Source organism: Rhinatrema bivittatum, chromosome 6 (genome assembly GCF_901001135.1).
Source record: "Rhinatrema bivittatum chromosome 6, aRhiBiv1.1, whole genome shotgun sequence".
In the NCBI taxonomy this organism is placed as follows: domain Eukaryota; kingdom Metazoa; phylum Chordata; class Amphibia; order Gymnophiona; family Rhinatrematidae; genus Rhinatrema; species Rhinatrema bivittatum.
The window spans coordinates 255,926,607-255,951,637 of NC_042620.1; the positions used below are offsets into that span (position 1 = coordinate 255,926,607).

Consider the following 25,031-nt stretch of genomic DNA (forward strand, 5'->3'; position numbering starts at 1 on the left):
TTTTAAAACATGCTCTCATGAGGCACATAAGTCCACCAATTTGTCCAGTTCAGACCCCTCTAGTTCTTCATCCTGCATACCACCCAGTTAAGCAGGACCCCCCTCACCCTGTCTTATAAGCCCTAAAACTTGAGATCTACAAACTTGCTCCTCATCAGGAGCAGCAGTAAAGTGCGCTACAGTTCTTGGTTTTAAAATATGGAGTTATGCATGTGTTGATCCCTCCCTTGTAATACCCATGTGTAATGGAATTATTTTTGCCTATTTTGGCTGAGGATATATTTAGGCTGTATGGATTCAGAGTTCTTACCCAGAAGCAGACTAGTTTAAAGATGAGATAATAAAATTTATTAGAGGTATCTTTTCAATGGAAAAGTACCAGTGAGCCCCAGGAGGCATTGCTGAGTCTGTAATCTGTCACACTAGATAATGAAAAACAGCTCTACATGCTGTTTTTTTCTATGAAATTAGCTTCATCTTTTATATATTTAGGTTGCTAGCAAAGCAGATGTGTATGCTTTTTGTATGTGCTAACAACTAATTTAAAGTTTGCATTATAGTTAATTATGCAGCTGTAGTATTTGATTTAGCAAAAAGATTTCATAGAAGCAGGAGAAGAGATGGAAAGTAATCTGTTCGGTTGTAAGCTGGTTTTTCCCCCCTTCCTTCTTGCCTGAATTGTTTGTCTATGACCTAAGTCTGAAGTAATGTAAACTGTTCTGGTTCCTTTGCTTAAGAAATCAAAATCATATAGTTAGAACAAAGGGAGATTATTTTTTTAATGTATAAATTAATCAAAGTAGTTCTTTCTACTTTAATTGTTTAGAAATGAAGATGTCTAGTTAGCTCAGTTGCTTATAGCTATTCTCACCTTGTGATGTAATTTGATTTAAAAGAATGAATTAACCTTTCTTCGTATATGAGACTTTTTGGTTTGTTTGTTTTTTACAGATTGACAAGGATGAAGCATGCTCTATCAAATAGGGTGCAAAACCTGAAGGTTTCCACCCCACCCAGTTATTCCTTTTCACTTTTTTGAACAGACCTGTCTTAAAAAATTCTAATTTTTTTCTTTAATTTTGGATCCAAGTACTTTTATTTCTTTTTAAAAGGCCTACTTTTTGAGCTGTAATGTTTGATAACTGTTTACTGTTTGTGGTTCTCTGTCATATGTTGTGTTTGTATGTCATTAAACATTGTGCACGTTAGACTGTGTATCTTCAGTAAAGATAAAAACCGCAAAGTTTGACAAAAACACAACTTTGTTTTACCTTGGTACTGAGCATGAGTAAAATGCAATGCATAAACAATATCTTCTGAAGTCATTTAAATGAAACAGACTCTGAGCTTAAGTTTTATGGACAAAACATTTTCAATAATGTGTTCTAGAAGGTAATTGAAAAAGGATGCTAAAGGATGATTGAAATGTTTCTTTCCCTGTTAACTTTTGTTCAAATTCAGTCACAATCTATGAACCTTCAGGCAAGAAGGTAATATGGGGGGGGGGGGGGATAGAGCTATTTATTTATTTATTTTTTTTATACAAGTACTTGTGAAATTTTTTTTCTCCTTTCCCTTTTCCTCCTTTCACTTTTTGGGGTTTATATTGTGTGTCATGGTCTTACAAGTAGAGTTTGAATGGATGAAATGAGCACCTAGGTTGCTTGTGTCTGAATATTGTGTATTTTATAGAAAAGCAGGAGACAAAGAAGGGATTGGACATTATGTAACCGGTTCCTTGAACTATGACAAAACAATATTGGACATCCATATTAATAGTGTACATAGGGATTATTACATACAAGAAGCTATTGACATTTATCATAGTTTCTTTATTACTTAATTTGAACATATCAGATCAGATATTAATCCATAAACGCAAACATCTGAGTTAGTGATGGGAGTGTAGAATCTGTGCTTGAATGACAGCAGTGGTGATTCCTTGTAAAGAGGACTGTTAGTGACAACATCACACTCTTTTGCAACAGAATGGCCCTTTCAACTCTTCATTTTATAGACTGAAGTGCTCAGAATGTATGCATATACTCTGCCTTCATGTTTTCTTGTTCCAAGGGGCGGTCTGTCTTAGACACTTTTCTTATTTATTTTATAAAGCAATATATATCTATTTGAAATATAACTGATTATCATGATGAAATATATTTTATTTTGTACTTAGCTAATACCTACTTACATACACTTGCAGATGTTACTATTTTGATTATCATATAGACTGAATTAATGCAATTTTATTGGTCTATAGTTGCTACTCTCTGGGGCAGATTTTCAAAGGGGTACGCGCGTAAGATACATGTGTACCCCTCGAAAACCTGCCCCAAGCTCTCCCTGCATGCACCGAGCCTATGTTGAATAGGCTCGGTGGCGCACGCAAGCCCCGGGACGCGCGTAAGTCCCGGGGCTTTCCTGGGGGGCTTCAGGGGTGTATCGCGGTGGTGCATCGTCCGGGGCGGGGCCGCAGGCATGGTTCCAGCCTGGGGGCGTTTCGGGGGCATGGCCAAGACCTCCAAAACTGCTCCCGGGCCGGGGAATCGCATGCCAGCAGCTGGCCGGCACAGGCGTAACTTTTATAATAAAGGTAGGGGGGGTTCAATAGGGCTGGGGGTGGGTTAGGTAGGGGAAGGGAGGTGAAGTTGGGGGGAGGCGGAAGGAAAGTTCCCTCCGAGGCTGCTCCGATTTCGAGCGGCCTCGGAGGGAATGGGCAGCACGCGCAGAGCTCGGCGCGCGCAAGGTGCACAAATATTGACCCCCTTGCGCATGCCGACCCCGGATTTTAAAAGATATGCACGGATACTGGCGTATCTATTAAAATCCGGCGTACTCAATGAATTGTACAACAGGTTTTTATTGCAGCACGTACAGAGGTTGCATTACATTGGAAGCAGAGAGCTGCACCCCACTTAGCTAGGGTGCAAGCTAGATTACATACTTATTATCAGCTGAGTAGGCTTACAGCTGTGCATCATAACCGCATAGCAGCTTTCACAAAAACATGGGAACCCTACCAACAATGGTTAGCTTCTCACCAATAAATGGCATGCTTTTTCCCATTCTACTTCCCTCTAAGCATTGTCTGGGGAGACGGGAGACCTGCGGCCCTTGCTAATACACTGTCAAGACACACTCACTTTCTAGCAGGGTTGGTTGGTCATGGGTCTATCTCGCCTAATTACTTTGGTCTATGTCCCATTGGCTCACTAACGATTATGAGTTTTCTTATGATGATGGTATCCTTATCGCATTTTTACTTATCTTAGCAAATACCACACGTGCTCTTGTTTTTTACGCTTACTGCTGCTCCAGTACATTTATCTGTTTCCTATATTGTCATATCAGTTGTTAGGGGGGAGGGGGGGAAGAGTTTGATGATGATGTTTGATACTGCTGTGGGTTTCTTAAATGTCTAAAATGGCTTTTGAGGATGTTTCTGTTCTTTGCTACCTATTTGATGGACATATCCTGTATTTGACCATTGTCCTGCTTCTTGTAACTGTTGGATATGTCTGTTATGATCCTCATTCCAATAAAAAACTTTTAAACACAAAAAAAAAAAAAAAAAATCCGGCGTACTCTTGTTTGCGTCGGGTGCGAGAACAAAAGTACGCGCTCGCGTATTTTTTTTAAATCTGCCCCTGTGTTCCTGCTATCTGCATGCCCATCCAGCAATCAGATAGTAATTGCAGTGGTGGGAGGGGGGGTATGTGCAACACCTGACTTTACATGTTCTAGATACCTAAAAAAAAAAAAAAGAATAGCAGGCTGTGCACTGCCAGTGGAAGATGCATACCAGTAAGGACCTGAAACCATAATTCAGCACAGGGTAGAGAGGCACCCAAATAACTGCACATGTGGAGCTTCTGTTTTGCAGGCTATGCTGAGCACAGTAGGCCTGACACTGAAAACGCAATGAAAGGTGGCCTATACACTCTGACAAGCCAGGTGTCCATTGAAGTCAGATAGGCCAGCTACATGTACAACTACCAGCATGGAGATGGCAATGGATGACAGAAAATACTGAGAATTACTGTAGAGACTCCTGGCAACCTGGAGGTATGCCGTGCTAAGGATTTTAAATTGGAAAGACTTCTGGGACAAATAAACTCCAGGTGACATGAAGTTTAGATGGAGTTTAGGTATTCTTGATGAGGGCCATATGACCAATTGCACAAAGTGAGCAATGAGTTAATGGATTTAGCTTTTCTTGCAAATATGGTAGCAGCCCTGGTCTTTTATATTTGCTAGTACTAAGGGGTCCAGTGTTTCATGCATTTGTATACAAGTAATAGACATTGCTCTGATTAATGCTGATACTAATATAACTATAGAGAAGGAAACTTTTCATCCAGTAGGGGTCAGTAAGTCCTCTGAATCCAGGAGTGGAATGTAATGGAATTATTTTTTACTTTTTTAGCTGAGGATGAATTTAGAAATTAGGCTGTATGGATTAAGAATTCTTACCCAGAAACAGACTAGTTTGAAGGCCACAGGCCAAGCTATGAGTGAACTCATATTTACTGTTTTGCACTGTGAAATGCTTACAAACAGGCAAGAATCTGTTTATTGTAGTTATGCCAGTAGTTCTATGATGAGAAAGTAAGCAATTAACTCAAACTAAAGTCTGAAAGACTGAAAGCCACACAGCTGAGCCTGAAACTGATAACTCAGAGGGAGGGAACTTTTTAGTTATCCGCCTAATTGGCTTTTGAATATCTACCCTAAATATGTGGTAGAATTGTCTTTTTGGGGTGATGTTACCCATACACTTGTTGTGAATAGTTTTTTTTGCTTTCACCGAAAGATAGGGTTTTGTTAGTAGGCGATTTAACTAAAGTTCAGATCTTGAGGAGAAGCATGTACAATCTGGGTTATTCCTCAGATTGGAGTTCTGTACCTTCTAAACCTGTGTTAATGGAAGTTGAGGATCTTATTACATTCTTTTTCAAAAATGTCACACAATGGACAATTGAGTGGTGGTTTCTGTGTGGTATGAGCAGGTCATGAGGAAATGTTTGCAATCGGTAGTCACTGGTGAGTGAGTTGTATAAGAATGGAGTGTACCTGATCTTGTATTTTTGTTGTGTATGGGAGTTTGAGAAGAGGGTGGAAAAGGAAAAATCTTTTAGGTTCTTTGCATGTTTCAAGTTTGCATATATATTACGTGTTTCAAGCAGGCATATATATTACATAGTCTCGCTGTATTTTGCTCTGTATATTTTAACTGAATATATTTTTGATATTGTAATATACAAATTCTGCAGAATAACTTTTTTTTTTTTTAAATTGCATTTGACAAAGTCCCTCATGACAGGGTTCTCAGGAAATTAAAAAGTCATGGGGTAAGAAGTAATCTATTATGGATTGGTAATTTAAGACAGGAAACAGAGTAAGACTAAATGGTCAATTTTTCCAATGAAGAAAGATGATAGTGAAGTGCACCAGGGAGCTGTACTGTGACCGTTGCTGTTTAATATTCATAAATGATATGGAAAAGGGAGCAATGAGTGAGGAGATCAAATCTGCAGATAACACAAAATTATTCAAAATTGTTAAAACATGAGTGAATTGTAAGGAAATGTAAAAGGATCTTGTGAGATTGAGGGGCAGGGCATCTAAATGACAGATGCAATTTAATGTAAATGTGCAAAGTGATGCACATAGGGAAATATAATCATAACTACAGATACACAATGCTGGTTTCATATTAGGAATCACCACCCAGGGCAAGGAGTTTTGGAGTCACTATGGATAAATTGAAATCTCAGTTCCGTTTTGGCAGAAGTCAAAAGACCAAATCGAATATAAGAGATAGGGGGTCATTTACCAGACGGATCGCATGCGAAAAGTCCCTTATCGCGTGCGATACCAAGATGGGGGCGGAGTCAGCCCCGGAAGAGGAGGAGTCTGGGCGTCACCGGGGCCGATTCCGCGAAGACGCCGCGGACGACGAAAAGGTAAGGGCCTTTTCGTGTCCTATTTCGCGCCCAATAGCTACACCTTCTATGGTGGCACTATTGGGTGCAAAAACGGCAGCGATCGCACCGCAGCGGTGCGATCACTGCCAGCTAGCGCAGGACCGCCCCCCATTTTGGCCCCCCCCACCCCTCATTACCTAAAGTATCGCAGGCCTGCAATACTTCAGAAAATGAGGCCCATGATTTGAAAAGGAATGGATAATTAAATTAAGAATATTATAAATATCTCTATTGATCCATGACGCAACCACACTTAGAGTATTGTGTGCAGTTCTGGTGACCACATATCAAAAATGATAAAGCTGAGCTAGAAAAGGTCAACAAAAATGATAAAGGGTATGGAATGGCTCTTTTATGAAGATAGGTAAACAGGTTAGGGATCTTCATCTCAGAGAAGACGTGATTGAGAGAGGATATAATAGAGGATTATAAAACTATGAGTTGAGTGGAAGCGATATATAGGGACTGGATATATATGGGTAAATTTTTAAACCCCTGCACGCGTAAATCCCAGGGTTTACGTGCGTGGCCAAGCCTTATGCGCACCAGGCGAATTTTCAAACGGGCCCAGCCACACGCGTAAACCCCAGTATGCGAATAAGTGCTGGGCCCAGAGAAAGGGGTGGTCCAGGGGGGCGGCCGGTTCAGGGGTCATTTTGCAGTCAGCGGTATGCACACGTTGCTTCTGCTCCAACAGAGCAGTAAGCAACATAACAAAAAAAGGGAAAGGTAGGAAAAAGGACTTTAGGGGGTGGGAAGGACAGGGGGAAACGGGGAGGGAGTACGAGCAGGGGGGGGGTGGTAGGGAAGTTCCTTAATTGGAGGGAACTGGGAGAGGCCCGATTTAGTCACCGTGCGTGCCTTCTATAAAATTAGCCCCCCCCCCGGGTGCGGTATTATAAAATCTGGTGCGTGGCTCCCGGATTTTATAAAATGTGCGCGCCGGCACACGTCTTATAAAATTGGTGCATCCATGTGTGCGCATGCACACCTTTTAAATCTACCCCCATAGCGTTTAAACTAGTAGTAAGACTATGGGACAGGCCTATGAAACTAACGTAGCAGATATTTAAAAATCGTAGAAAGTATGTTTTCACTCAATGGCACAATCAAGCTGTGGAATTTTTTTTTTTTTGCCAGAAGGTGTTGTCAAGGCACCTAGCAGAGCTGGGTTTAAAAGAAGTTTGGACAATTCCTCAAGGAAATGTTCATAAACGATTATTAGGCAGGTATTTTGGAAAGCCACTACTTATCCCTGGAAGTTAGGAATAAGGAATGGATCTACTCTTTGGGATCTGTTGGGTACTTGACATCCAGGTTAGCTACTGTCGGAGACAGGATGCTGGGTTCAATGGACTTATGCTCTAACTCAGTATGGTATATCTTATCTACCTTATACATGGGCTCTGACCGACGGCCCACAAATGTGCAGTAGAGAGGAGCTCTACCGCGCATGCGCGGGCGAGCACGTCGGTCAGAGTGGAGCGTGCCCGAAAAAACAATGGCGCGGGGAGGAGCAGGCGCTGTGGCGGCGAGGAGCAGGAGCGGCGAGGAAGAAGAGCGGGAGAAGCAGTAGCGGCGGTGGAGCACGCAAGGGAGGGAGGGACACACACACACACCCCCCCCCCTCCCGGAGATCTTCCGTCTGCCGGTTGTGGATGAGCTGAAAGGGGAGGGGATTGAGAGAGGGGGTGTGACTGAGGGGAGGGAGGAGAGGAGAGAGTGGGGGGAGGGAGGAGAGAGTGAGGGGAGGGAGGGAGGAGGGAGTTGAGAGTGAGCTGAGGGGTAGTGGGGGAGGGGGGGAAGGGAGGAAGGTGAGAGGGAGGGAGACTAGAGGGGGGGAGGGAGTGGGAAGGAAATGGACCGAAAATTTTTTTTAAATGTAGCCCGTTGTTACGGGCTTAACGGCTAGTGTTCTTATAAACCAAAGGAAGTTTATTTTTCAACTATGTGAAAATGGGCAGTTGTATTTCAGACTTGAAAGGATCCGGTGATATCCCTTAAGAGGGTACTCTGCTGCTAGTGCCGCTAAAAGGAACATTCACCTTCATTGTGGAAAGGAGGGAATAGGAATTGACATCTCTGACTGCTCTGTTGCTGCTAGCACAAAATTGCTTCTTCTAACAGCACCACCATAGAGAAAATAGCCTCTTGCTTTACAATAACTCCTGTGCTTGTGAGTCAGATACGGTAATTGAGGGATTACAAAAGGAGAAGTACCAGGCATTAACAGGACCTGAAGGTTTTAGCATCATTTAGCATTTAAAACTGAAGATCCCTGCACCCAACCTGACTAATCTGTCCACTACAAAAGAACGTTCTTTCATCATTGCTGGATCCAGACTATGGAACACCATGCCATCAGAATTACGACAGGAATATTGCTACAAAAAAATTTAAACAAAACTTAAAAACCTGGCTATACAAAAAAGCCTACTATTCTTGAACTGAGTCCTTTGCTTTGCGTTCTAGTTTAATCCCACAGACACTCATATTCTGATATTTATTCTCATTATACAAAGTTTTTACATGGATTTGTATTCTTTCAGTTTTAATGTTATAATGTAAAGCAATATGCTGAATTAATGTTTGAATGTAAACCGAGGTGATGTTTACTTACGTGCCCCGGTATATAAAAAACCCGTAAATGAATAAATAAAATAAATAATAAATCATTGCTTAGAAGTGTTCACAAGTATGCAAATTCAACAGTTTGCTGAATGCCTTCATGTTTCTAAAATATTTTGCATGGTTCCTCAGTAATGTGTGGAGTAGGTCTCATCTTTGGGTATAACGTTACGTACCAGGTTGGATAATAGACTTCATCTCCTTCCATACTGCGTACTGGATTGGACCCATGAATTGTCCTAGGCTGAGGCCCTTGAGTGGGGCTGTGACAGGCAGAGTCCTTTCTACACAAAACCTACCAACACAAAAATATATATCACATAATAGAAACAGAAGGACAATTTTAACAAGCAGAGCATGATAAAATTTTAACAATCAGACATTAAAATATTTTAAAAGGGTATTAAAACATGGCTATTCGAACAAGCCTTCCAAGAGTCTTAACTTGATGATATTTCCCCTTTATTCTATATACTTAGTTATGTATATTGGGGCAGATTTTTAATATTACCCTCGTGGGGTACATTTGTGCGTGCTACCCGGCGCACACAAATGTACACCCGATTTTATAACATGCATGCCCTGCCGCGCGCATGTTATAAAATCTGGGGTCGGCATGCGCAAGGGGGTGCACACTTGTGCACGCTGCACCCTAGGGGAGGCCCAATGGTGAGCCAGCATAACTTGCGCAGGCCGGCTCGCCATCCCCCAGCACAGGCCGCTATGCAGGAGGATTGTGGCCCGCCCCCAAACCGCCACCATGCCCCCAGCTATGCCCCCCAGACCACCCATTTTTTTAAAGCCCTGGGACATATGCGCGTCCTGGAGCTTGCACGCACCACCGAGCCTATGCAAAATAGGCTCGGCGCAGGCAGGAGTAGGTTTTCGGAGGTTACGCCCGTATCTTACGCGCATAACCCTTTGAAAATCTACCCCATCTTCTCTGCTCTTACTGTTCTGCATCTTTATCTGTTTAAATTTTTTAGCAATTATTTACTATTTTATTTGTTTATATTAGTTTATTATGAAACTTTGTATTTACTTCTTTTCATTTTAATTTTGGAAATAAATATTCATTTAAAAATATTTGTAACTAATGTAAACCAATGTGATTATGTTCTCATGAAACATCGGTATATAAGAATTAATAAATAAATAAAATAAATAAATGATGGATTGACTAGTCTTGAGTATAATAGTGATAGAGAAAGAATATAACAGAAAAACAGAGAATATACTGCAGAAGAAAGGCAAAGTATAACAGGGTATAAAGAAAGTAACAGATCAGAAGAATGATATCTAACACAGGAACATAGACTATGACCCTCAGATTTTCTATTGCAATGCATTAGAACCCCACTCGCTCTCTACCTTTTCCTTCAGTTTTTTGCAGTTAAAAATCCACTGGGGTTTATATTCAGCATTACTAAGGCCTGGATTCACTATATGCGCAAAGGCATAGTGAATCCCAAAGGTAACGGGGGGCGAAGCGGGGTGCGATCGCCTCTGCGGTGCGATCGCTGCTGGTGTCGCACCGAATAACTACACCATAAAAAGGTGTAGTTATTCGGTACGAAATAGGCAGCAATATGGAAGCTTACTGTTTCGCTGTCCGCGCTGTGTTCGCAGAGTCGGCCCCGTTGCCCGCCCCGACTCCTCCTCTTCCGGGACGACTCCGCCCCATTGTTGCTTTCGCACTAGTGCGATAGCTTTAGAATAACCCCCTTAGCCAGTTAAGTTCCTATTTAGCTGGTTATTTGGTTGCGCTTAGTGGCTGCCACTTAGCCAGCTGTTTACTGCTACTCCCCTTGCATTTGTGTACCCTAAATCATGACCGTATACTTTTCACATTGTCTTAGCTCTACCACTCCTTGTGCTTTCTGATAGAGCTCTTCATTTTGTCTACTCCATCAGGAGTGTCTTCTCTTTATATCATCTACATACTCTTCTGCAATAATACTCAGCAAATATTAAAAAAGAATGGCTACAGAACCGATTTCTGAGTCACTCCACTGATGAACTCTCTTTCCTTAGCGTAAACTCCATTTATTTTCTATTGTCTACTACTGACCCGTTTCTAATTCTAGTCCACCATTTTGGGGTGCAGCTTCTAGGTTATTTAGTTTATTAAGGAGCCTCCTCCTCTGTGGGACAGTAACAATGGCTTTACTGCAATCCAAGTAACACATACCTAGTGTGTTCAATCTTGATTTAATTTTTTTGGTTATGCAGGGCTTGATTCACTAAGCTTTTTCCCTACAGACACAAAATAGAGGAAAAGCCTTAATAAATCAGGCCCTCAATGGAAGAATGTGATCACACTTGTTCAGACTTGTAAAACCATGCTGTTTTGGATACTGGAACCTACTGGATTCTATTTTTCATTCCTGTAGTAGGGATTCCATTAATTTACCTGCCAGTGAGGTCAGACTAACTGAACTGTAGCTACCAATCTCCTCCCTGTTTCTGTGAAGAGAGAAAAAAATGTGGTCATCTTGGAATCTATTTTCAGCTGCCGTGAGGCTCGGCTAGATAGCCAGATAACTTTATCCAGCTAACTAGCAGCGTATATTCAGTGGTGCTGCCAAATATACCCGGCTATCTTAAAGATAGCCAGATAAGTTTTAAGACAGGTCTGTGGCCAGAGTTAGCCAGATAACACCACTCCACCCCGGAATGCCCCCGCTTATCCAGCTAAATTCTAGCCAGATAATTAGCTATCCGGCTAGAATTTAGCTTCCTTCAGTCCTCCTCATTCACTCCTTGTCCAAAGAATGATTGAATAGATCTGTCAGTGAAGCAAACAATCTATTCTTACTGTTCCACTATCTCTATCTCACTCTTTATCTTGTTTTTTCTGTTTCCCTTTGTCACTCTTAATCCATCCTCTCTGTTTCCCATAGCATATAAGAGGAGTGCGTTAAACAAGTTTTTAGCTGTACTCACTTTTCAACGAAACTCGTTATTTTCTGTAAAGAGAAAAAGCAGTTAATGCTGTGGTGATCTTAGAGTATAACAACATTTAGAGGATGTGATGACTCTAGAAATTAGCATGGGGTACAAAGGAACATTCTGAGAGCAAAGCTTGCATTTCTGGTACTGCCTGGGCTGTATCTATTGTATGAAGAGGTGGTGTGTGTGTGTGTGAGGATTTTTGCTTTCATTTAAACAAAAAAAACCCCAAAAAACTAAATTAACAATTCAATTAAAATAAAAAATAGATGGAAAAAAATTAAAGCAATGTCTTGACACTGACATTCCTTTTCATATGTTTTTTCAATAACTTCTCCACAGTTTAAATGTCTTTGTTAAAAATTACCTTACTATCTTCTACTATTTACATTGCTATATTTTCCATGGTCAAGCAAGATACAGTCCCACATGTAGGTGACATCACGGAAGAATATCAGCTCTTTGGCTAGAAGTCTTGAAAGCTTTGCACATCTGCTCAGTAGGCATGTCCGCAGTGAAAACCCAGTGTTCCAGTTCTGTGGGTTTTCCACCAAATTGGTTTGTTTTTAAAACACTCTGGCAGTTTTCTTTCTGCATTGACTTTTTTTGAGCTTCAGCTGGTCCTTTCTGCTGCAGCAAACAAGCAGCAGATCAGGACTCCACCTTATGCCCTCCAGCCTTGATCTAACTCCTTCAGTTGTGGCATGGGATAGGGAGAGGGGTGCCAGAGACCATGCAGTGCCGCAGCTGCCTGCCTTAGATTTCCATGATGTCATTGGTCCATCACTCTGAACAGCGCTGTGTGGGACACTGGCAAACAATGGATAAAATTGAAAATAACCTTAGTCTCAGGAAGGGAGTGAGTGAGTCAGGGGAAACGCTTGAGCCTGTGATTGCAACAGAAGGGGAAGAGGAATAGGTCACTGGGTCAGCAGTGTCCACCACCCTTGACATCACAGCATTGACATGTCCTGCTCTAGCTGAATGGTGACGAAGTCTTCACACATTCACTAGTCCTTAGTTTCAAACAAATATGGACTTTTAGGTATTTCACACATGTGCCTTCCTACCATTTTTTTAAATTATTTTACCACTTTGTACTTAAAACAGTTTTTTCTTTGAGCAGCTATTTTTTTTCTGTTACAACAGGAGCTAGTAGCCCTAGCATTCATTGCCAAGTGTGAATCATCAATGTAGTGATTTATTTATTTAAAAAATGTATAAACACCCCCTTACACCAATTTCAAAGAGGTTTACAAAGACACAGACTTAAAAACATTTATAAAACAAAACAAATTGTTTCATTAAAAACTTTAAAAATCTAACACTTACAAATACTTGCCTGTTCAATTTACAAGAGCCAATATCAGCAATATTTAAGCATCATCAAGACTTATCGCTAACTGAAATAGATACATTTTCAGTAATGTCTTAAAACTCTTAGTCATAATGTTAGCCTTAAATGCTCAAGTAGACTACTCCAGTATTCAAGACCTGCTGCTGAAAACACTTTCTCCCATGGTTCATCCAAATGTGCAACTTTTATTGAAGGGACCACCAGCAGCTGAGACTGAGAAGAACATGGATGTAAAATAATGCACTAATCCATGGTGAGTCAGTATTCCCCAAAGGTTTATGAATTCATGTGGCTGTTTTGTATTTAATTCTTGCCACAAGCCAATGCAGTTTGTAGAAAGCCAGAGTAATACATTGTTTAATACTCAAGCCTCGTCAGTACATGAGCCAATTTAAAAAATGTGTCTACTTTTGGACTGGTTTTGAATTGACGTGACTCTTGGCTAGTTTTGAGCTACTTTTTGATGTGACATTTGGTTACATTTGAAGTAACTTTGGACTATAAATGTAGTTGGCATCTGTCAACACTGGCAAAACTTCTTCAGTCTTTTTCACCTGCAGAATGGATAGCAGTATCAGCAGCAGCTCCTCATGTCATATGAGTTCCCTCAGGCTTTCTCTTATTTTTATTTAATTTAGTTTCTTCAGAATAATCTTCAGAATTGTCTTCTTTTCCTTTAATTTTCTCTTGAAAAAAAATCTAAATTCTTTTAATTTGTTAGGAGCCTTTTATTCTATGCATGTATTTAATATTTACGTGTATTTTAATCTTAATTACTTCTATGTGTTTAGCACTTTTATGTATGAAATGTTTTGTAATAGGAATTTAAACTTGGATTAGATACTTTTATACAAATGTTGTAAACCGTTATGATGGAACCCACCGAATGACGGAATATAAAAATATGTAATAAACAATACATAGTAAATGAATGCAAAAAACAATCAAAGGGCTGCCTTTATCAATATCTTCTGGCATTATTGCTGATGCCTCCACCCAGAAGGGGTATGCATCCTCGAGTGAGCATGGAGACCATCAGGTACCTGCCTGCCTTTCAACAAGTAATTTGAAGAGATTGTTTCTTTAATCCAATGTGCCAATGAAGATTTGGACACAGCCTCCTCTTTATGAGGCTCAGGGCTGGTGCAAGGCTATTAGACACCTTAGGCAACCATCTATCTTGTACTCCCCCACCCTTAAGACTTACCTACTGGAGGCAGCAGTGTCTGTGCTCGTCATCCCATAAGTGGGATGGGATCTGCTGGTGGCCTCCGGCCTTCTCCCTTGATTTTGATGCCCCCCCCCCCCAAGGTGTGGTGCTCTATGACCACCTAGTTTGCCTAATGGAAGCACCAATCCTGGGAGGGCCCCCAAACATGAAGAGCTTTCCTGACTTCCTAAAGGATTAGACAATTTCTGATACCTGAGAAAAACGGTAAACATCCAGAAGACGAAGTGACTTAACCTTACCCCATATTCCTTTTTTTGAAAATCCCAGAGGACAGTCTGGTTTACATGAAATTGTGTGACAACCATCTTTGGCATAATAAATAATGGTACTGTGTAAAGTGTAATTGCCTTTTCCAAAAACACAAAGCTAAGGGTTCTTGTTACCATAGGGCCTGTAGTTATGAAATGCCTCTAAAGGAAACAAATGGCCACTAAAAATACTGTCTTCAAAGACAGATCCTTCATAGAGGCTTGCCTTAGAAGATTCAAAGAAGATTTTACTAGGATCCTGATAAACAGGTTAAGATCCACTGGAAAAAGGACAAAGTTCTTAACCCCTGTGTGAAAAGTGTACTATGTCCAGATAAGAATCCACCGAGGTCCCCTGAATCTGATCTTTAAAAACACAAAATAGCTGCAACCTGATCCTTAAGGGAATTAAGGGCTAGCTCCTTATCTATACCCTCTCTGCAAAGAAGGCCAGAATAGTCAAAAAGGCCTGCTATGTGAAACCAAGAGTACTTGACAACATCTCGAAAAAGCCACCTAGACTTACGCAAGGAAGTAAGCGAACTCTTATGGGCCTTCAAGTAAGGTCAAAATTATTGCTTCTCAATACCCTTTCCTATGCAAACAAGACCTCTCACGGGCCAAACCATAATGACAGAATGGAGCCAAGATCCTTCATAATCACCGGCTCTGACGAGAAGTCTGCAACTGGTGGAAAGACGTTACAAAACTTGCCAATGAACTGTTATCCTCTCTGCTTCATAATCCAGGCCATCAGCAGCTAGAGGGGAAAACATAACGAAGCTGTATGTTTTCTTATTAAAACAGGCTCCCTACAAACAGGCACATTTGATAAGGTATCCTCAGTGTATCAGGACAAGGCCTCTTCATTTTCCACAGAGGACAAGGTTTTAAAGTTCACCTGGCAAAGTTCCTTCTTTCTTGCTGTGGACAGTTGCCTTTTGGGCCTGTCAGAATTTGACCTGTACATGGCTATTATAATTCATATTGGTATTTCACTGGTAAACGAGCTATCTCCCTATAACCCGCATTGAAGAAACATGTGAAATATTATCGGTGGAAGGAAACTTTTCCAAAGCAATCCCAGCTTGTGATTTATATGTTTGGGTACTTGCCAGATACTTGTGACTTGAATTGGCCACTGTTGGAAACAGGATACTGGGCTTGATGGACTCTTGGTCTGACACGGTATGGCATTTCTTATGTTAGATTTGTTTTATATTCCACTTTTCACATGTTTTTCAGCACTTCAAAGTGGATTACATTCAGGTACTGTAGGTAGTTTCCTATCCCTAGAGGGCTTACAATCTAAATTTGTACCTGAGGCAATGGAAGGTAAAGTGACTTGCCCAAGGTCACAAGATTCATAGCCTGCTGCTCTAACCACTAGGCTACTCCTCCCCCATTGGGGCATTGATCTCACTGGAATTCTACTCTTTCCTACAACTGAAAAATCTGATGGTCTTGGAATTTTTGCGAGTCACCATGATGTCCATTTAAGACATCCCCATCAATCCACTATCAGCTGAAATGCCTGCTGGCTAAGCTCCCATTCTCTGGAATCCAAAATATATTCGCTGAGAAAGTCTGCTTGAACATTTTCAACCCCACAATGTTGAAAATGTTGCTGCTGAAAGTGCAGAAGACTTTTTCTGCACAAGTGAACAGAAGATTGACATCCTGAGCCACCATCATGCTCCAAGTGCCTCATTGTTTTTTCAACTATGCTATTGCCATAGCATTGTAATGTCCAATAGAACCTATACCATTGCTTCTTTCAACAATGGAAGAAAATTAACTACAGCAAGTCTGATGACCCTGGCCTCCAACTGGTTTATCAAGCAAATTGACTCCTCCTGGAATCACAGACTTTGGCCACTCAGTCACAACAGTAGGCCCCCCATCCCACCAGGCTTATGTCTGACATGTCATGAACACTGGTCTAGTTGGGAGGCTCCAAAAGCATTTCTTAGTCAGATATTGTCACATTGACCACCACAGAGCAGACTGTCCTTCACAACTGGCAAGAGGGGAAGACAGTGTAATCCTATTATTGAGACTAGTGAGATGAGAGATCTCTGAAGAGAATGCATGTGAGCTCTTGCCTATGGGACCAAATCTATTGTGGCTGCCATAGATCCCAGGAACCGCAGGTAACCCTACACCCTGGAGGCCATTCCTGACTGACAAATGTCCACTTGCGCCAACAGCTTGGCTATTCTCTTCAACATTAGGAAGACTGAACTGATCTCAGTGTTGAAAAGAGCCCATAAATACCCCTGAGAATGGGAGGGAGAAAATTGCTCATCTCATAATTGACCACCCAACCCAGGTCATCTAAACACTGTACTGTCCTAGCTGAAGCTGTTTGGCCCTCCTGAAATGATCTGGCTCTTATAAGCTAGTTATTCAGACACAGGTGAACCAAAATACTTCCCTTGACCAGAAAGGCCTCATCTATTCCATTACTTTGGTAAAGCTCTTTTGCGCCATGGTGACTTCAAAGGGAAGAGCCCTGAACTGAAAATGCTTTCCCAGAATGCAAAATTGAAGAAACTTCTGATGATCCTCTTTGATGTGAATGTGTGAAGTAAGCCTCTGAAAGATTCAGGGAAGAAAGAAACTCTCCCTTTCTGACTACTACTTTGACAGATGAAAGAGTTTCCATACAGATGCCTTGAAGACATCTGTTTACACTCTTGAGGTCTACAATAGGATGGGAGAACTTGTCCTTCTTCGGCACTATGAAGTAAATGGAATAGCGGCTCAACCCCCTTTTTCCTTGACTGGGACAGGAATCACCGATTCCAGATGCTGAAGTCTCTCAGGTGGCTCTTACCACCAGCTCCTTGGAATATGACTCACAGGTGGAGATCATAAAGGCATCTGGGAGAGGGATGGCTAAATCCAGAGAATATCTGTTCTGTATAATGTTAAGAGCCCACTGTTCTTGAAGTGAATGTGGGTACACTCTTGGTAAAAGTGTAGAAGAAGACTGACTACATCTGGAACAGGGACCTGCAGAATTTCATTGATTCAAATGAGGAGTCCCAGAGGACCTTGCATTGTTACTTCTAGGCCTTTTTGCCCCACAAAATGACTAGCTCTTGCTTTGAAATCTAGATGACCGGGATGAAGACTGTCTCCATGGATGGTACCTTTTTTTTTTTTTTTAACTCTTTATTTTTCAAACACTACGTACATATTGTATGGTAAAATATATCATCTTTTCTAAAGTACATTTCTTTTCAACAAATCTAATAACTCCCATCCCATGAACTGTACATCATACATACTAAACTTTTTTACATCAAGAGGTCCATATTGAAAAGCCATTTAGATGGAAACCTCAAAAGTTATCCATCTAAATGGATAGACATATTCAGTCACTTATCTGGCTAAATTATAGCCAGATATGTTTATTTATTTAAAGTCTTTTCTATACCGCTGCTAAGTTATATACCATCGCAAGTAGTTCTCCGGCTATAATTTAGTCGGATAAAAAAAGGGGCATTCCAGGGAGGGGTTGTTATCTGGTTAACCTAGCCAAATATTGCACGTATCCAGCTAAGTTAGCCGGGTATCTTTAGACCTGCTTCCTAGTAGATCTAAAGTTATCCGGCCTTGTGTGGCCCATAGGTATAATACTGGTATTTTAAAGAGTCTGGTAAAATATTTCGAGTGTTGCCTTTTCATAGATAGGGCTATTCCTGCTAGAACAACCTTGACCAGTTAGTACTGTTTTGGTATGGGAAGTTTTCTATATCGTTTCACCCAACATGTGTTACAACAGGCCTAATAACATAAGGTTTCCAAGTTGTTTTTCTTGCAAGTTTTGCTGGGTGGCACCACAGCAGTGCATATATTTCTGTGCAACAGAATGGTGTCAGCTACAGGGCCAACAAGCACCATCTTTACATACTGGTTGATGGGGCAGGATTACCTGGGGATCACTCCTGCCAAATTTAGAAATTTTGGACCTGCTTTTCTCCTATTTTCAACCTTTACAACCCTGAAACCAACTATCCCTTCTCTCTACCTCCAACTCCACAAATGATCCCTCCCCCTCACAGGCCAGATACAGATGGAAATGCCATCTGTTCCATCCTCCCCTCTGATTCATGCATCCCAGTGCTATGTTCAATCCAGTTTTTAGTTGGTATTTCTTACTGTTCCAATTCTTTCCTGCCCCTCTCCTTTGCCTAATAAAACTAGCACCCAACCTTGATCTCCCCCCCCCCATTCCCATTGTTTTGAACAACACCCATAATCCAATTTTGCAGTTCTGAACAGCAAAAAGCCTCTGACTCAGAGCACATATAGTCCTCTTTTAAACAAGAAAAAAAAAATGACATTTACGGTACAATACAAGAAAAAAAAGTCTAATTGAAAAGTTCAGAAGTCCTCATATATCCGCACTGGGTGTAATGTTCATGCATGTAAATAGAAAGTAAAAACAACATCTGTTGGATCTGAGACATTAGATTCAGTCCTTCTGTGCTCTCTAATAAAATGTCCCATGAAAAGTTTTGATCTCTGTCTCCATCTACTGGCAGGGTGGCCTAAATCCATATATTTGGATTGGTGTAGCAGGATAAAGAAGCTTATTTAAAAGTTCCTTCTGTTAGGATCATACAGCAGAGCATGTACATCAGCTACATAAAAGCACAAAAAGACTATTAAACGGTCTCTACCAACAAAGGTATGTAGCGATCCCCTAGCTCGTTGGTCGGCTGAATCCAAGGTGCTACACAAATTGCCAGGGCTATTCTTTCTCTCTTTCAACACTTGCACAGCCGCTGGGATGCTGGGGTTCATCCGGCAGGGAGGAGGTATTCACCTCTGGTGTAGAAATGGGTAACACGCTTAGTCCAAATTCACACACGCTGGTCAGTGGATACTCACAGTGGCTGATGTTCTCTGAAGGATGAGGCACTCTTGAAATAAAGCACGGTGGCAGATAATGGCGTTCAACTGAAAACATTTACTTTAACTTAAAAATAAGAATCCAAGACAGGATAGCAAAAATCATAAACAGTAAGAGAAAAATCATAACAAGATAAACAGTGGTATCTTTATCCTTGGTGCGTCTTCTAGCCACTCTGCTTCCTTCAACTGATCCAGTCTCTAATATCCCTTCCCCATAGAAGGTGGGATGATTATCCTTAATAACAATCATAAAAAACAAGGGATAATGCAAAAAACACCCCTTTTTTATCCAAATATAAATGTCTCACTACCTCTTTCACACACAAATTCCCAGGTTTCTCCTTGCTATTAACTGGAAGAAAAGGGGAATGAACCCCAAGAACTTAGTCTTTCCAGAGATGGGGGATCTGCCCTTCTATCCGGAACTTGTCCAAAATGGATGATGATAGAAAAAAACTCCTCACTTCACTAAAATCCTCTCTTCTCAAAACTCCACCAGGGGATGAGAAAGACCCTAGGGTAGGAGGAAAGACCCTTTGTACATGTTCAGGGAAAAACGTATCTCCCTCAGGCACAACCCACAAAAGGGTGGGGTAAAGGCAAAGAGAGGGTTCAAAAAATGCAAAACCCTTAGATGCTAACAGAAGTAAAATAGGAGCAGAGGCTATAGATATATCCTCTAGCTCACCACAAAAGCACCATTTTATAAAATTCCTTTGCTTCCTTTTTTTTCTCCAGTGTAACTCCACCTGCCCAGGGGGTCACTTTCCCAACCTTGGGAAACACTGGACCAGCTCTCCCAGGGTGGGGAGCATAGGTTCTCAGGGGATAGGCTGGGGGCAGAACCATCTGCAGGGCCAAACTAAGCCAAAGACACTTAAAAAAAAAAACAACAAAAAAACATTGTCCTTGTGCTCCAAAAATAATAGTTACACAGAAATAATGAGGTAGAAAAGCAGATAACTGAAATGCAGATCTGGAATCAGTCCAGTGGTCACAGGCTCCAAAATAGCACTGAAAAGTTCTCTCTCTAAATGGCTACCTGCCTATATTCAAAGCCGTATGACTTCTGCAGCTAGAATTTAGCCACATAAGTTGGGGACGTTTCAGGGGCAGGCTGGAAGCGTTTCCAGACGGAGCAGAGTTAGCTGGACCATAAAAGTTGTAGTTATTTGGTGCGAAACTGGCGGCGATAAGGGTCCTTACCTTTCGCTACTAGCGATGTCTCCTCAGAGTCGGCCCCGGTGCTGCCCTGACTCCTCCTCTTCCAGGGCCGACTCCGCTCCCATTTAGTGATCGCACGCAAAAAGGGACTTTTCGCATGCGATCGCTTTTGAAAATGACCCCCTTAATTAGAAGCTCCGCAGCTGGATATCGGCCCCACCTTCTCTACATTACAGTCCATTTCTCTGTATGCATTTTCACAATTCCGAAATTAAAAAAAACCAGGTCCAACTATCACAGTTCTGTATGCTTATTCCAAATACTGCACAACAAACAAAATTCACCATTGGGAAGATATTACTCCACAATCACCTACATATGTTGATTTTAATTGTTTTTAAAAATTTTTTAATGAATACTATAAAAAATACTAAACATTGTAAAAATAAATAAATAAATGGACGAGGTTATAGGTTTCATATATTCTGTATTATAACCCGGAAATGACTTTAGCGTGCTTTAATTTTTAACCACCAACCTCCTTCCAATTAGGCTGATATAGTCAGCGTGTGGAACAAAACAACTTTGAATTTTTTAATTTTTATAAAGTACTTAAAAATGTCCACATACCTTTTACCTAATTTAAAATTTCTAAATTTTTACTTATATTAAATCTTTAAAGATTTAGCCAGGCCAAAATAATAATAATGTAAGCCACCTTGAGCATTAATTGGAAAGGAAGGTTAAAAATAAAAAAAAATGTTAAAATTATTAAATTATTAACTAGTACAACTACTTTCCTTGACCTCTAGCAGACATTTTGGATTCTCATCAGTCAATGTGTGTTAGGCAAACCTGTACTGCTGCCGCTTGTGCTACATCTATTCTGTGGTGAGGCACTGGGTGATAGAAACTGGTCCTATTGTGGTCTATGTTGTACTCCTTTTGTGAATACAGGATATAAAGAAATAATTATAGCATGGTAACACTATATGAGATGTGGGAAAACTGGTTTGCAGGCCACTTTTGGCCCATGGCATTGAGTGGTTTCTGGTTTACAGCAGCAGAACTGATTTCACTTTTGCAGGTCAGATGGAAGCCTCTTCTGGAACTATTTTCTCATTCAGACAAAAACATTCATCCAATCCTGTAGTAGAGGATGACAGGTAAGACCAATTTGCCCATTTAGGCCTGGATTCTCTAAGGTCACAGACCTTAGAGAATCTGGTGGTAACGGGGGATGGGGGGGGGGAGAAGCAGGGGCAGGCCTGCGAAAGCCTGCAGCCATCGCACCGCTGCAGTGCGCTGGCTTCCGGCTTTTGCACCAAATAACTACACCATAAAAGTTGTTGTTATTCGGCGCGAAACTGGCGGCGATAAGGGTCCTTACCTTTCGCCGCCAGCGATGTCACCACAGCATCGGCCCCGGTGCCGCCCTGACTCCGCCCCGCCCCCATTTAGTGATCACTTTTGAAAATGACCCCCTTAGTTTGTCTAATTGTTCCTTTCTGCACTACTCTAGATAGAGATATATTCCAAATATTAGATGTACAAGCTTGATTGTCTAGAGGAAGTCACTCCTTATCTAGATCGGTTCTGTTGTCTTACCTCTCTGTTCCTCTACCATTCTGGGCAGATGAGCGCAAACATTCAAATGCTTAAACCAACACCAAGACCTACCTATTCAACCTTCCAAACCTGTTCTTACCTCTCCACTTCCTAGATCTCTCCTGCTCCCAAGCATGCTTAAATTGTCTCACATGAATGAGCATTTGTTTCAAACAAATGCAAAAAAATAAACTGAATAAGGCCATTTTCGGTTCATTCCAAATGGAATGAATCGAAATGGCTTTCTACAAAATACCCCAAAATTCTGGGGTCTTTTTGTATTTGTCATGGAAAAAATGGCCCTTCCACATCCCTGGGAGTGCCCTCTGCCTTCCACAATTGAAACCAGGGCCAGGACCTGCCCAGCATTCCTCCCTAGGCCCAGCAGGAGCTTTCCCAGGCTCCTCCTGCTTCCCCCATTAAAATCTGCTGGGGCTAAGGAGCTCCCATTCCAGCCCCGACTTACCCCCTACCACAAGCCTCGTAAAATTCTTATGGATGGGTGTGAAGCCCATTTGCTCCTGCCTGGCTCTAGCAGCTTTAAAAATGTGCCATCTGCCTGGAGGATGGTACCAAGTGATGTTACTTCAGTGCCTGCCTCTGGTGTGGCCAGTGCCATCTTGGTGTCTGGCCATGCAAAATGAAACAAATGTAAGGCCATAGACCAAAATGGTACTGGCTGCACCTGGGCTCTGGCTTCAATAGTGGAAGATGGGAGGGCACTTACAGGGCGGCTGGATTCCCAGTTTTTTGTAATCTGTTTTTTTGTTTTGCTTTGGGGATATTTTTGTAAGGCTTTTTTTTCTTTTTTTTTGGTTCAGCAAATGAACCTAACAAAATAAATTAAATGAACCAAAAATCAAAAAAATAAAGCCAGCGAAACAAACAAAAAAAACATACCAAATATATAACTTCCACAGGTAGGATTCAGGGTACCTACCACCCTCTCACTAAAGCAGTATTTTCTCATAATCCATCTGAGCCTTCTTCCTTCCAACTTCATATCATGGCTCATTGTCACTGAATTTCTTTTCTATGGAAAATTCACCTTCCTGCTTTTTAAAGCCTGTAAAATATTTGAATGTTTCTATCATATCCTATCCTTTCCCTTTTTTGCTCCAGCAAGTACATTTTAGGGAAAATTCTCAGTAAAGAGCCAACAGACAAAGTAGATGTGTACGTTTCAATTGTATAATGAACCTGATAGTCAAACACAAAATACCCTCATAGTTGGGTGGTTGTATGGTAAAAAGTGTGCGTACCCTAATGTATTTCAAATGAAGGCATAAAGTAAGCACATTGACTGTGTGCTACATTATTGGTACATTAATGTGTGTGCAACAGTGCATAGTTTTCTTCCCTAGCCCTGTAACACCTCTTTACTGCAGCTAAAACTACGCATATTGTGAAATTATTCTTTAAGTAGCTGAACACCAGGTTAGGCCATTCTACCTGTGAAACACTGGTCACCATAGATCCCAACTAAGCCTTTGACAATTTAATCTTTTGAGTATCTCTAGCCTCTCTGTGTAAGATTTAGAGTATAATATAAGGGAGTGCTTGCCGTTAGAAAGATAGCAGGATCCTGCTCCTCCAACCGATCCTTTAGATGTGACATATTCTCCTCTGTCATTTTAATCTCTTCCTTGAAACTCTTCTGAGTGCATTCAACTTCCTCCAGTAGCTTCTCCTCCTCCCTCTTAAGTTCCTTCATCATTCCTTGTTCCTTCTGTTGCAGCCAGTGATGCATCTCAGTGAACTGGGATGAGATGTTTCTTTCCAGTGTGAGATATTGAGCCTGGGGAGAGGAGGCAGAGAAGTCAGTCAGCCTAAAGTGCAAAGCTAGTCTTGGAATACATCTCAATTTGTTTTTGGCTCAGCAGTTTCCTCCTACTCCTCTGAGCTTCCGCAGCTAGAATCCGCAGCCATGAGCGCACTGTATAACCCACTGTATAACCCACAGATGGATGCGGGTTGTAGAGGCACTAACTAATCCCCTTATGCAATAAGGGGATTAGCGCCTTTACAACCTGTGTCCAACACAGAGTGAATCTAATAGCGCTCATTACATGCAAATGCATGTGATTGAGGCTATTAGGCCTTCCACTCCTGATGCAAAAAAAAAAAAAAAATGCACGTCTAGGATGCACATTTAGCGATCAGAAATTAATGCCTGCCTGGAGCAGGCGGTAATAGCTGAGCGCTCTTAAAACTAGTACAGAAAGCAGATATTAAGTAGGAGGAAAAACTAAAGCAATTTAATAAAAAAAAGAAAAAGTAAAAGTAAAAAAAAAAAAAAAAAATGCGCGGCAGTCGGGCGCAGGAAACGGTCGCTCAATTGAGAAGCGCCCGTTTCCTGAACTCCCTTGGCTGTGCGGTGTTTAGGAAAATTGACGCAGATAAACTCGGCGTCAGTTTTCCTAACCAGCGGAGGGCCGACACACTCGGGCTCTCCTTAGCAAGGAGGAGCTAGGGGTGCGCAAGTGACCCTAGCGCCTCCTTGCTAATGCGACCCCACTAATTTAAATATTGCATGGCGCCCTCAGGGGGGGGGTGGTGCCTGGGGGCGTGCTAAGAAAGCGGGTGCTGAGTGTTCAGCGCCAGCTTTCTGCGCCAAAATATTGCATCGGCCCCATTGATAGGGAGAACAGAAGTAGATGTTGGTTGGGTTAGCTCCTGCATGAGGGAGGCTGCAATGATGGAGACCATAGATTATAAATTCAGAGCCACCTAATTCAGTGTGTCAGATTAGGCTATTTCACACCCAACTGGGCTATTGTTTCCTGTTGTGTGGGGAAAATATGTTGGGCAGGCTGAGCTAGTTTGGGTTAGGCTACTGGGTAGCTGAGTGTAGCAGCGCTCTATGTTGCTGGCACTTTTTCTTTGCCTCAGGCAGCCCAGCCTACAGTCACAGAGTAATGACT

General features: G+C 41.6%; 1 protein-coding gene across 2 annotated transcripts in view; it reads right to left on the reverse strand.

The window, feature by feature from the left end:
• Positions 1–25,031, reverse strand: part of LOC115094131 (zinc-binding protein A33-like) — a 64,126-nt gene that overhangs the window by 25,961 nt on the left and 13,134 nt on the right. For both annotated transcript variants that reach the window (XM_029606869.1, XM_029606870.1), the window contains exons 3-5: positions 23,672–23,905; positions 11,565–11,587; positions 8,795–8,913 (exon numbers count right to left, since the gene is read on the reverse strand). In XM_029606869.1, coding sequence (XP_029462729.1) covers positions 8,795–8,913; positions 11,565–11,587; positions 23,672–23,905 — 376 coding nt within the window. The remainder of the gene's footprint in view (positions 1–8,794; positions 8,914–11,564; positions 11,588–23,671; positions 23,906–25,031) is intronic.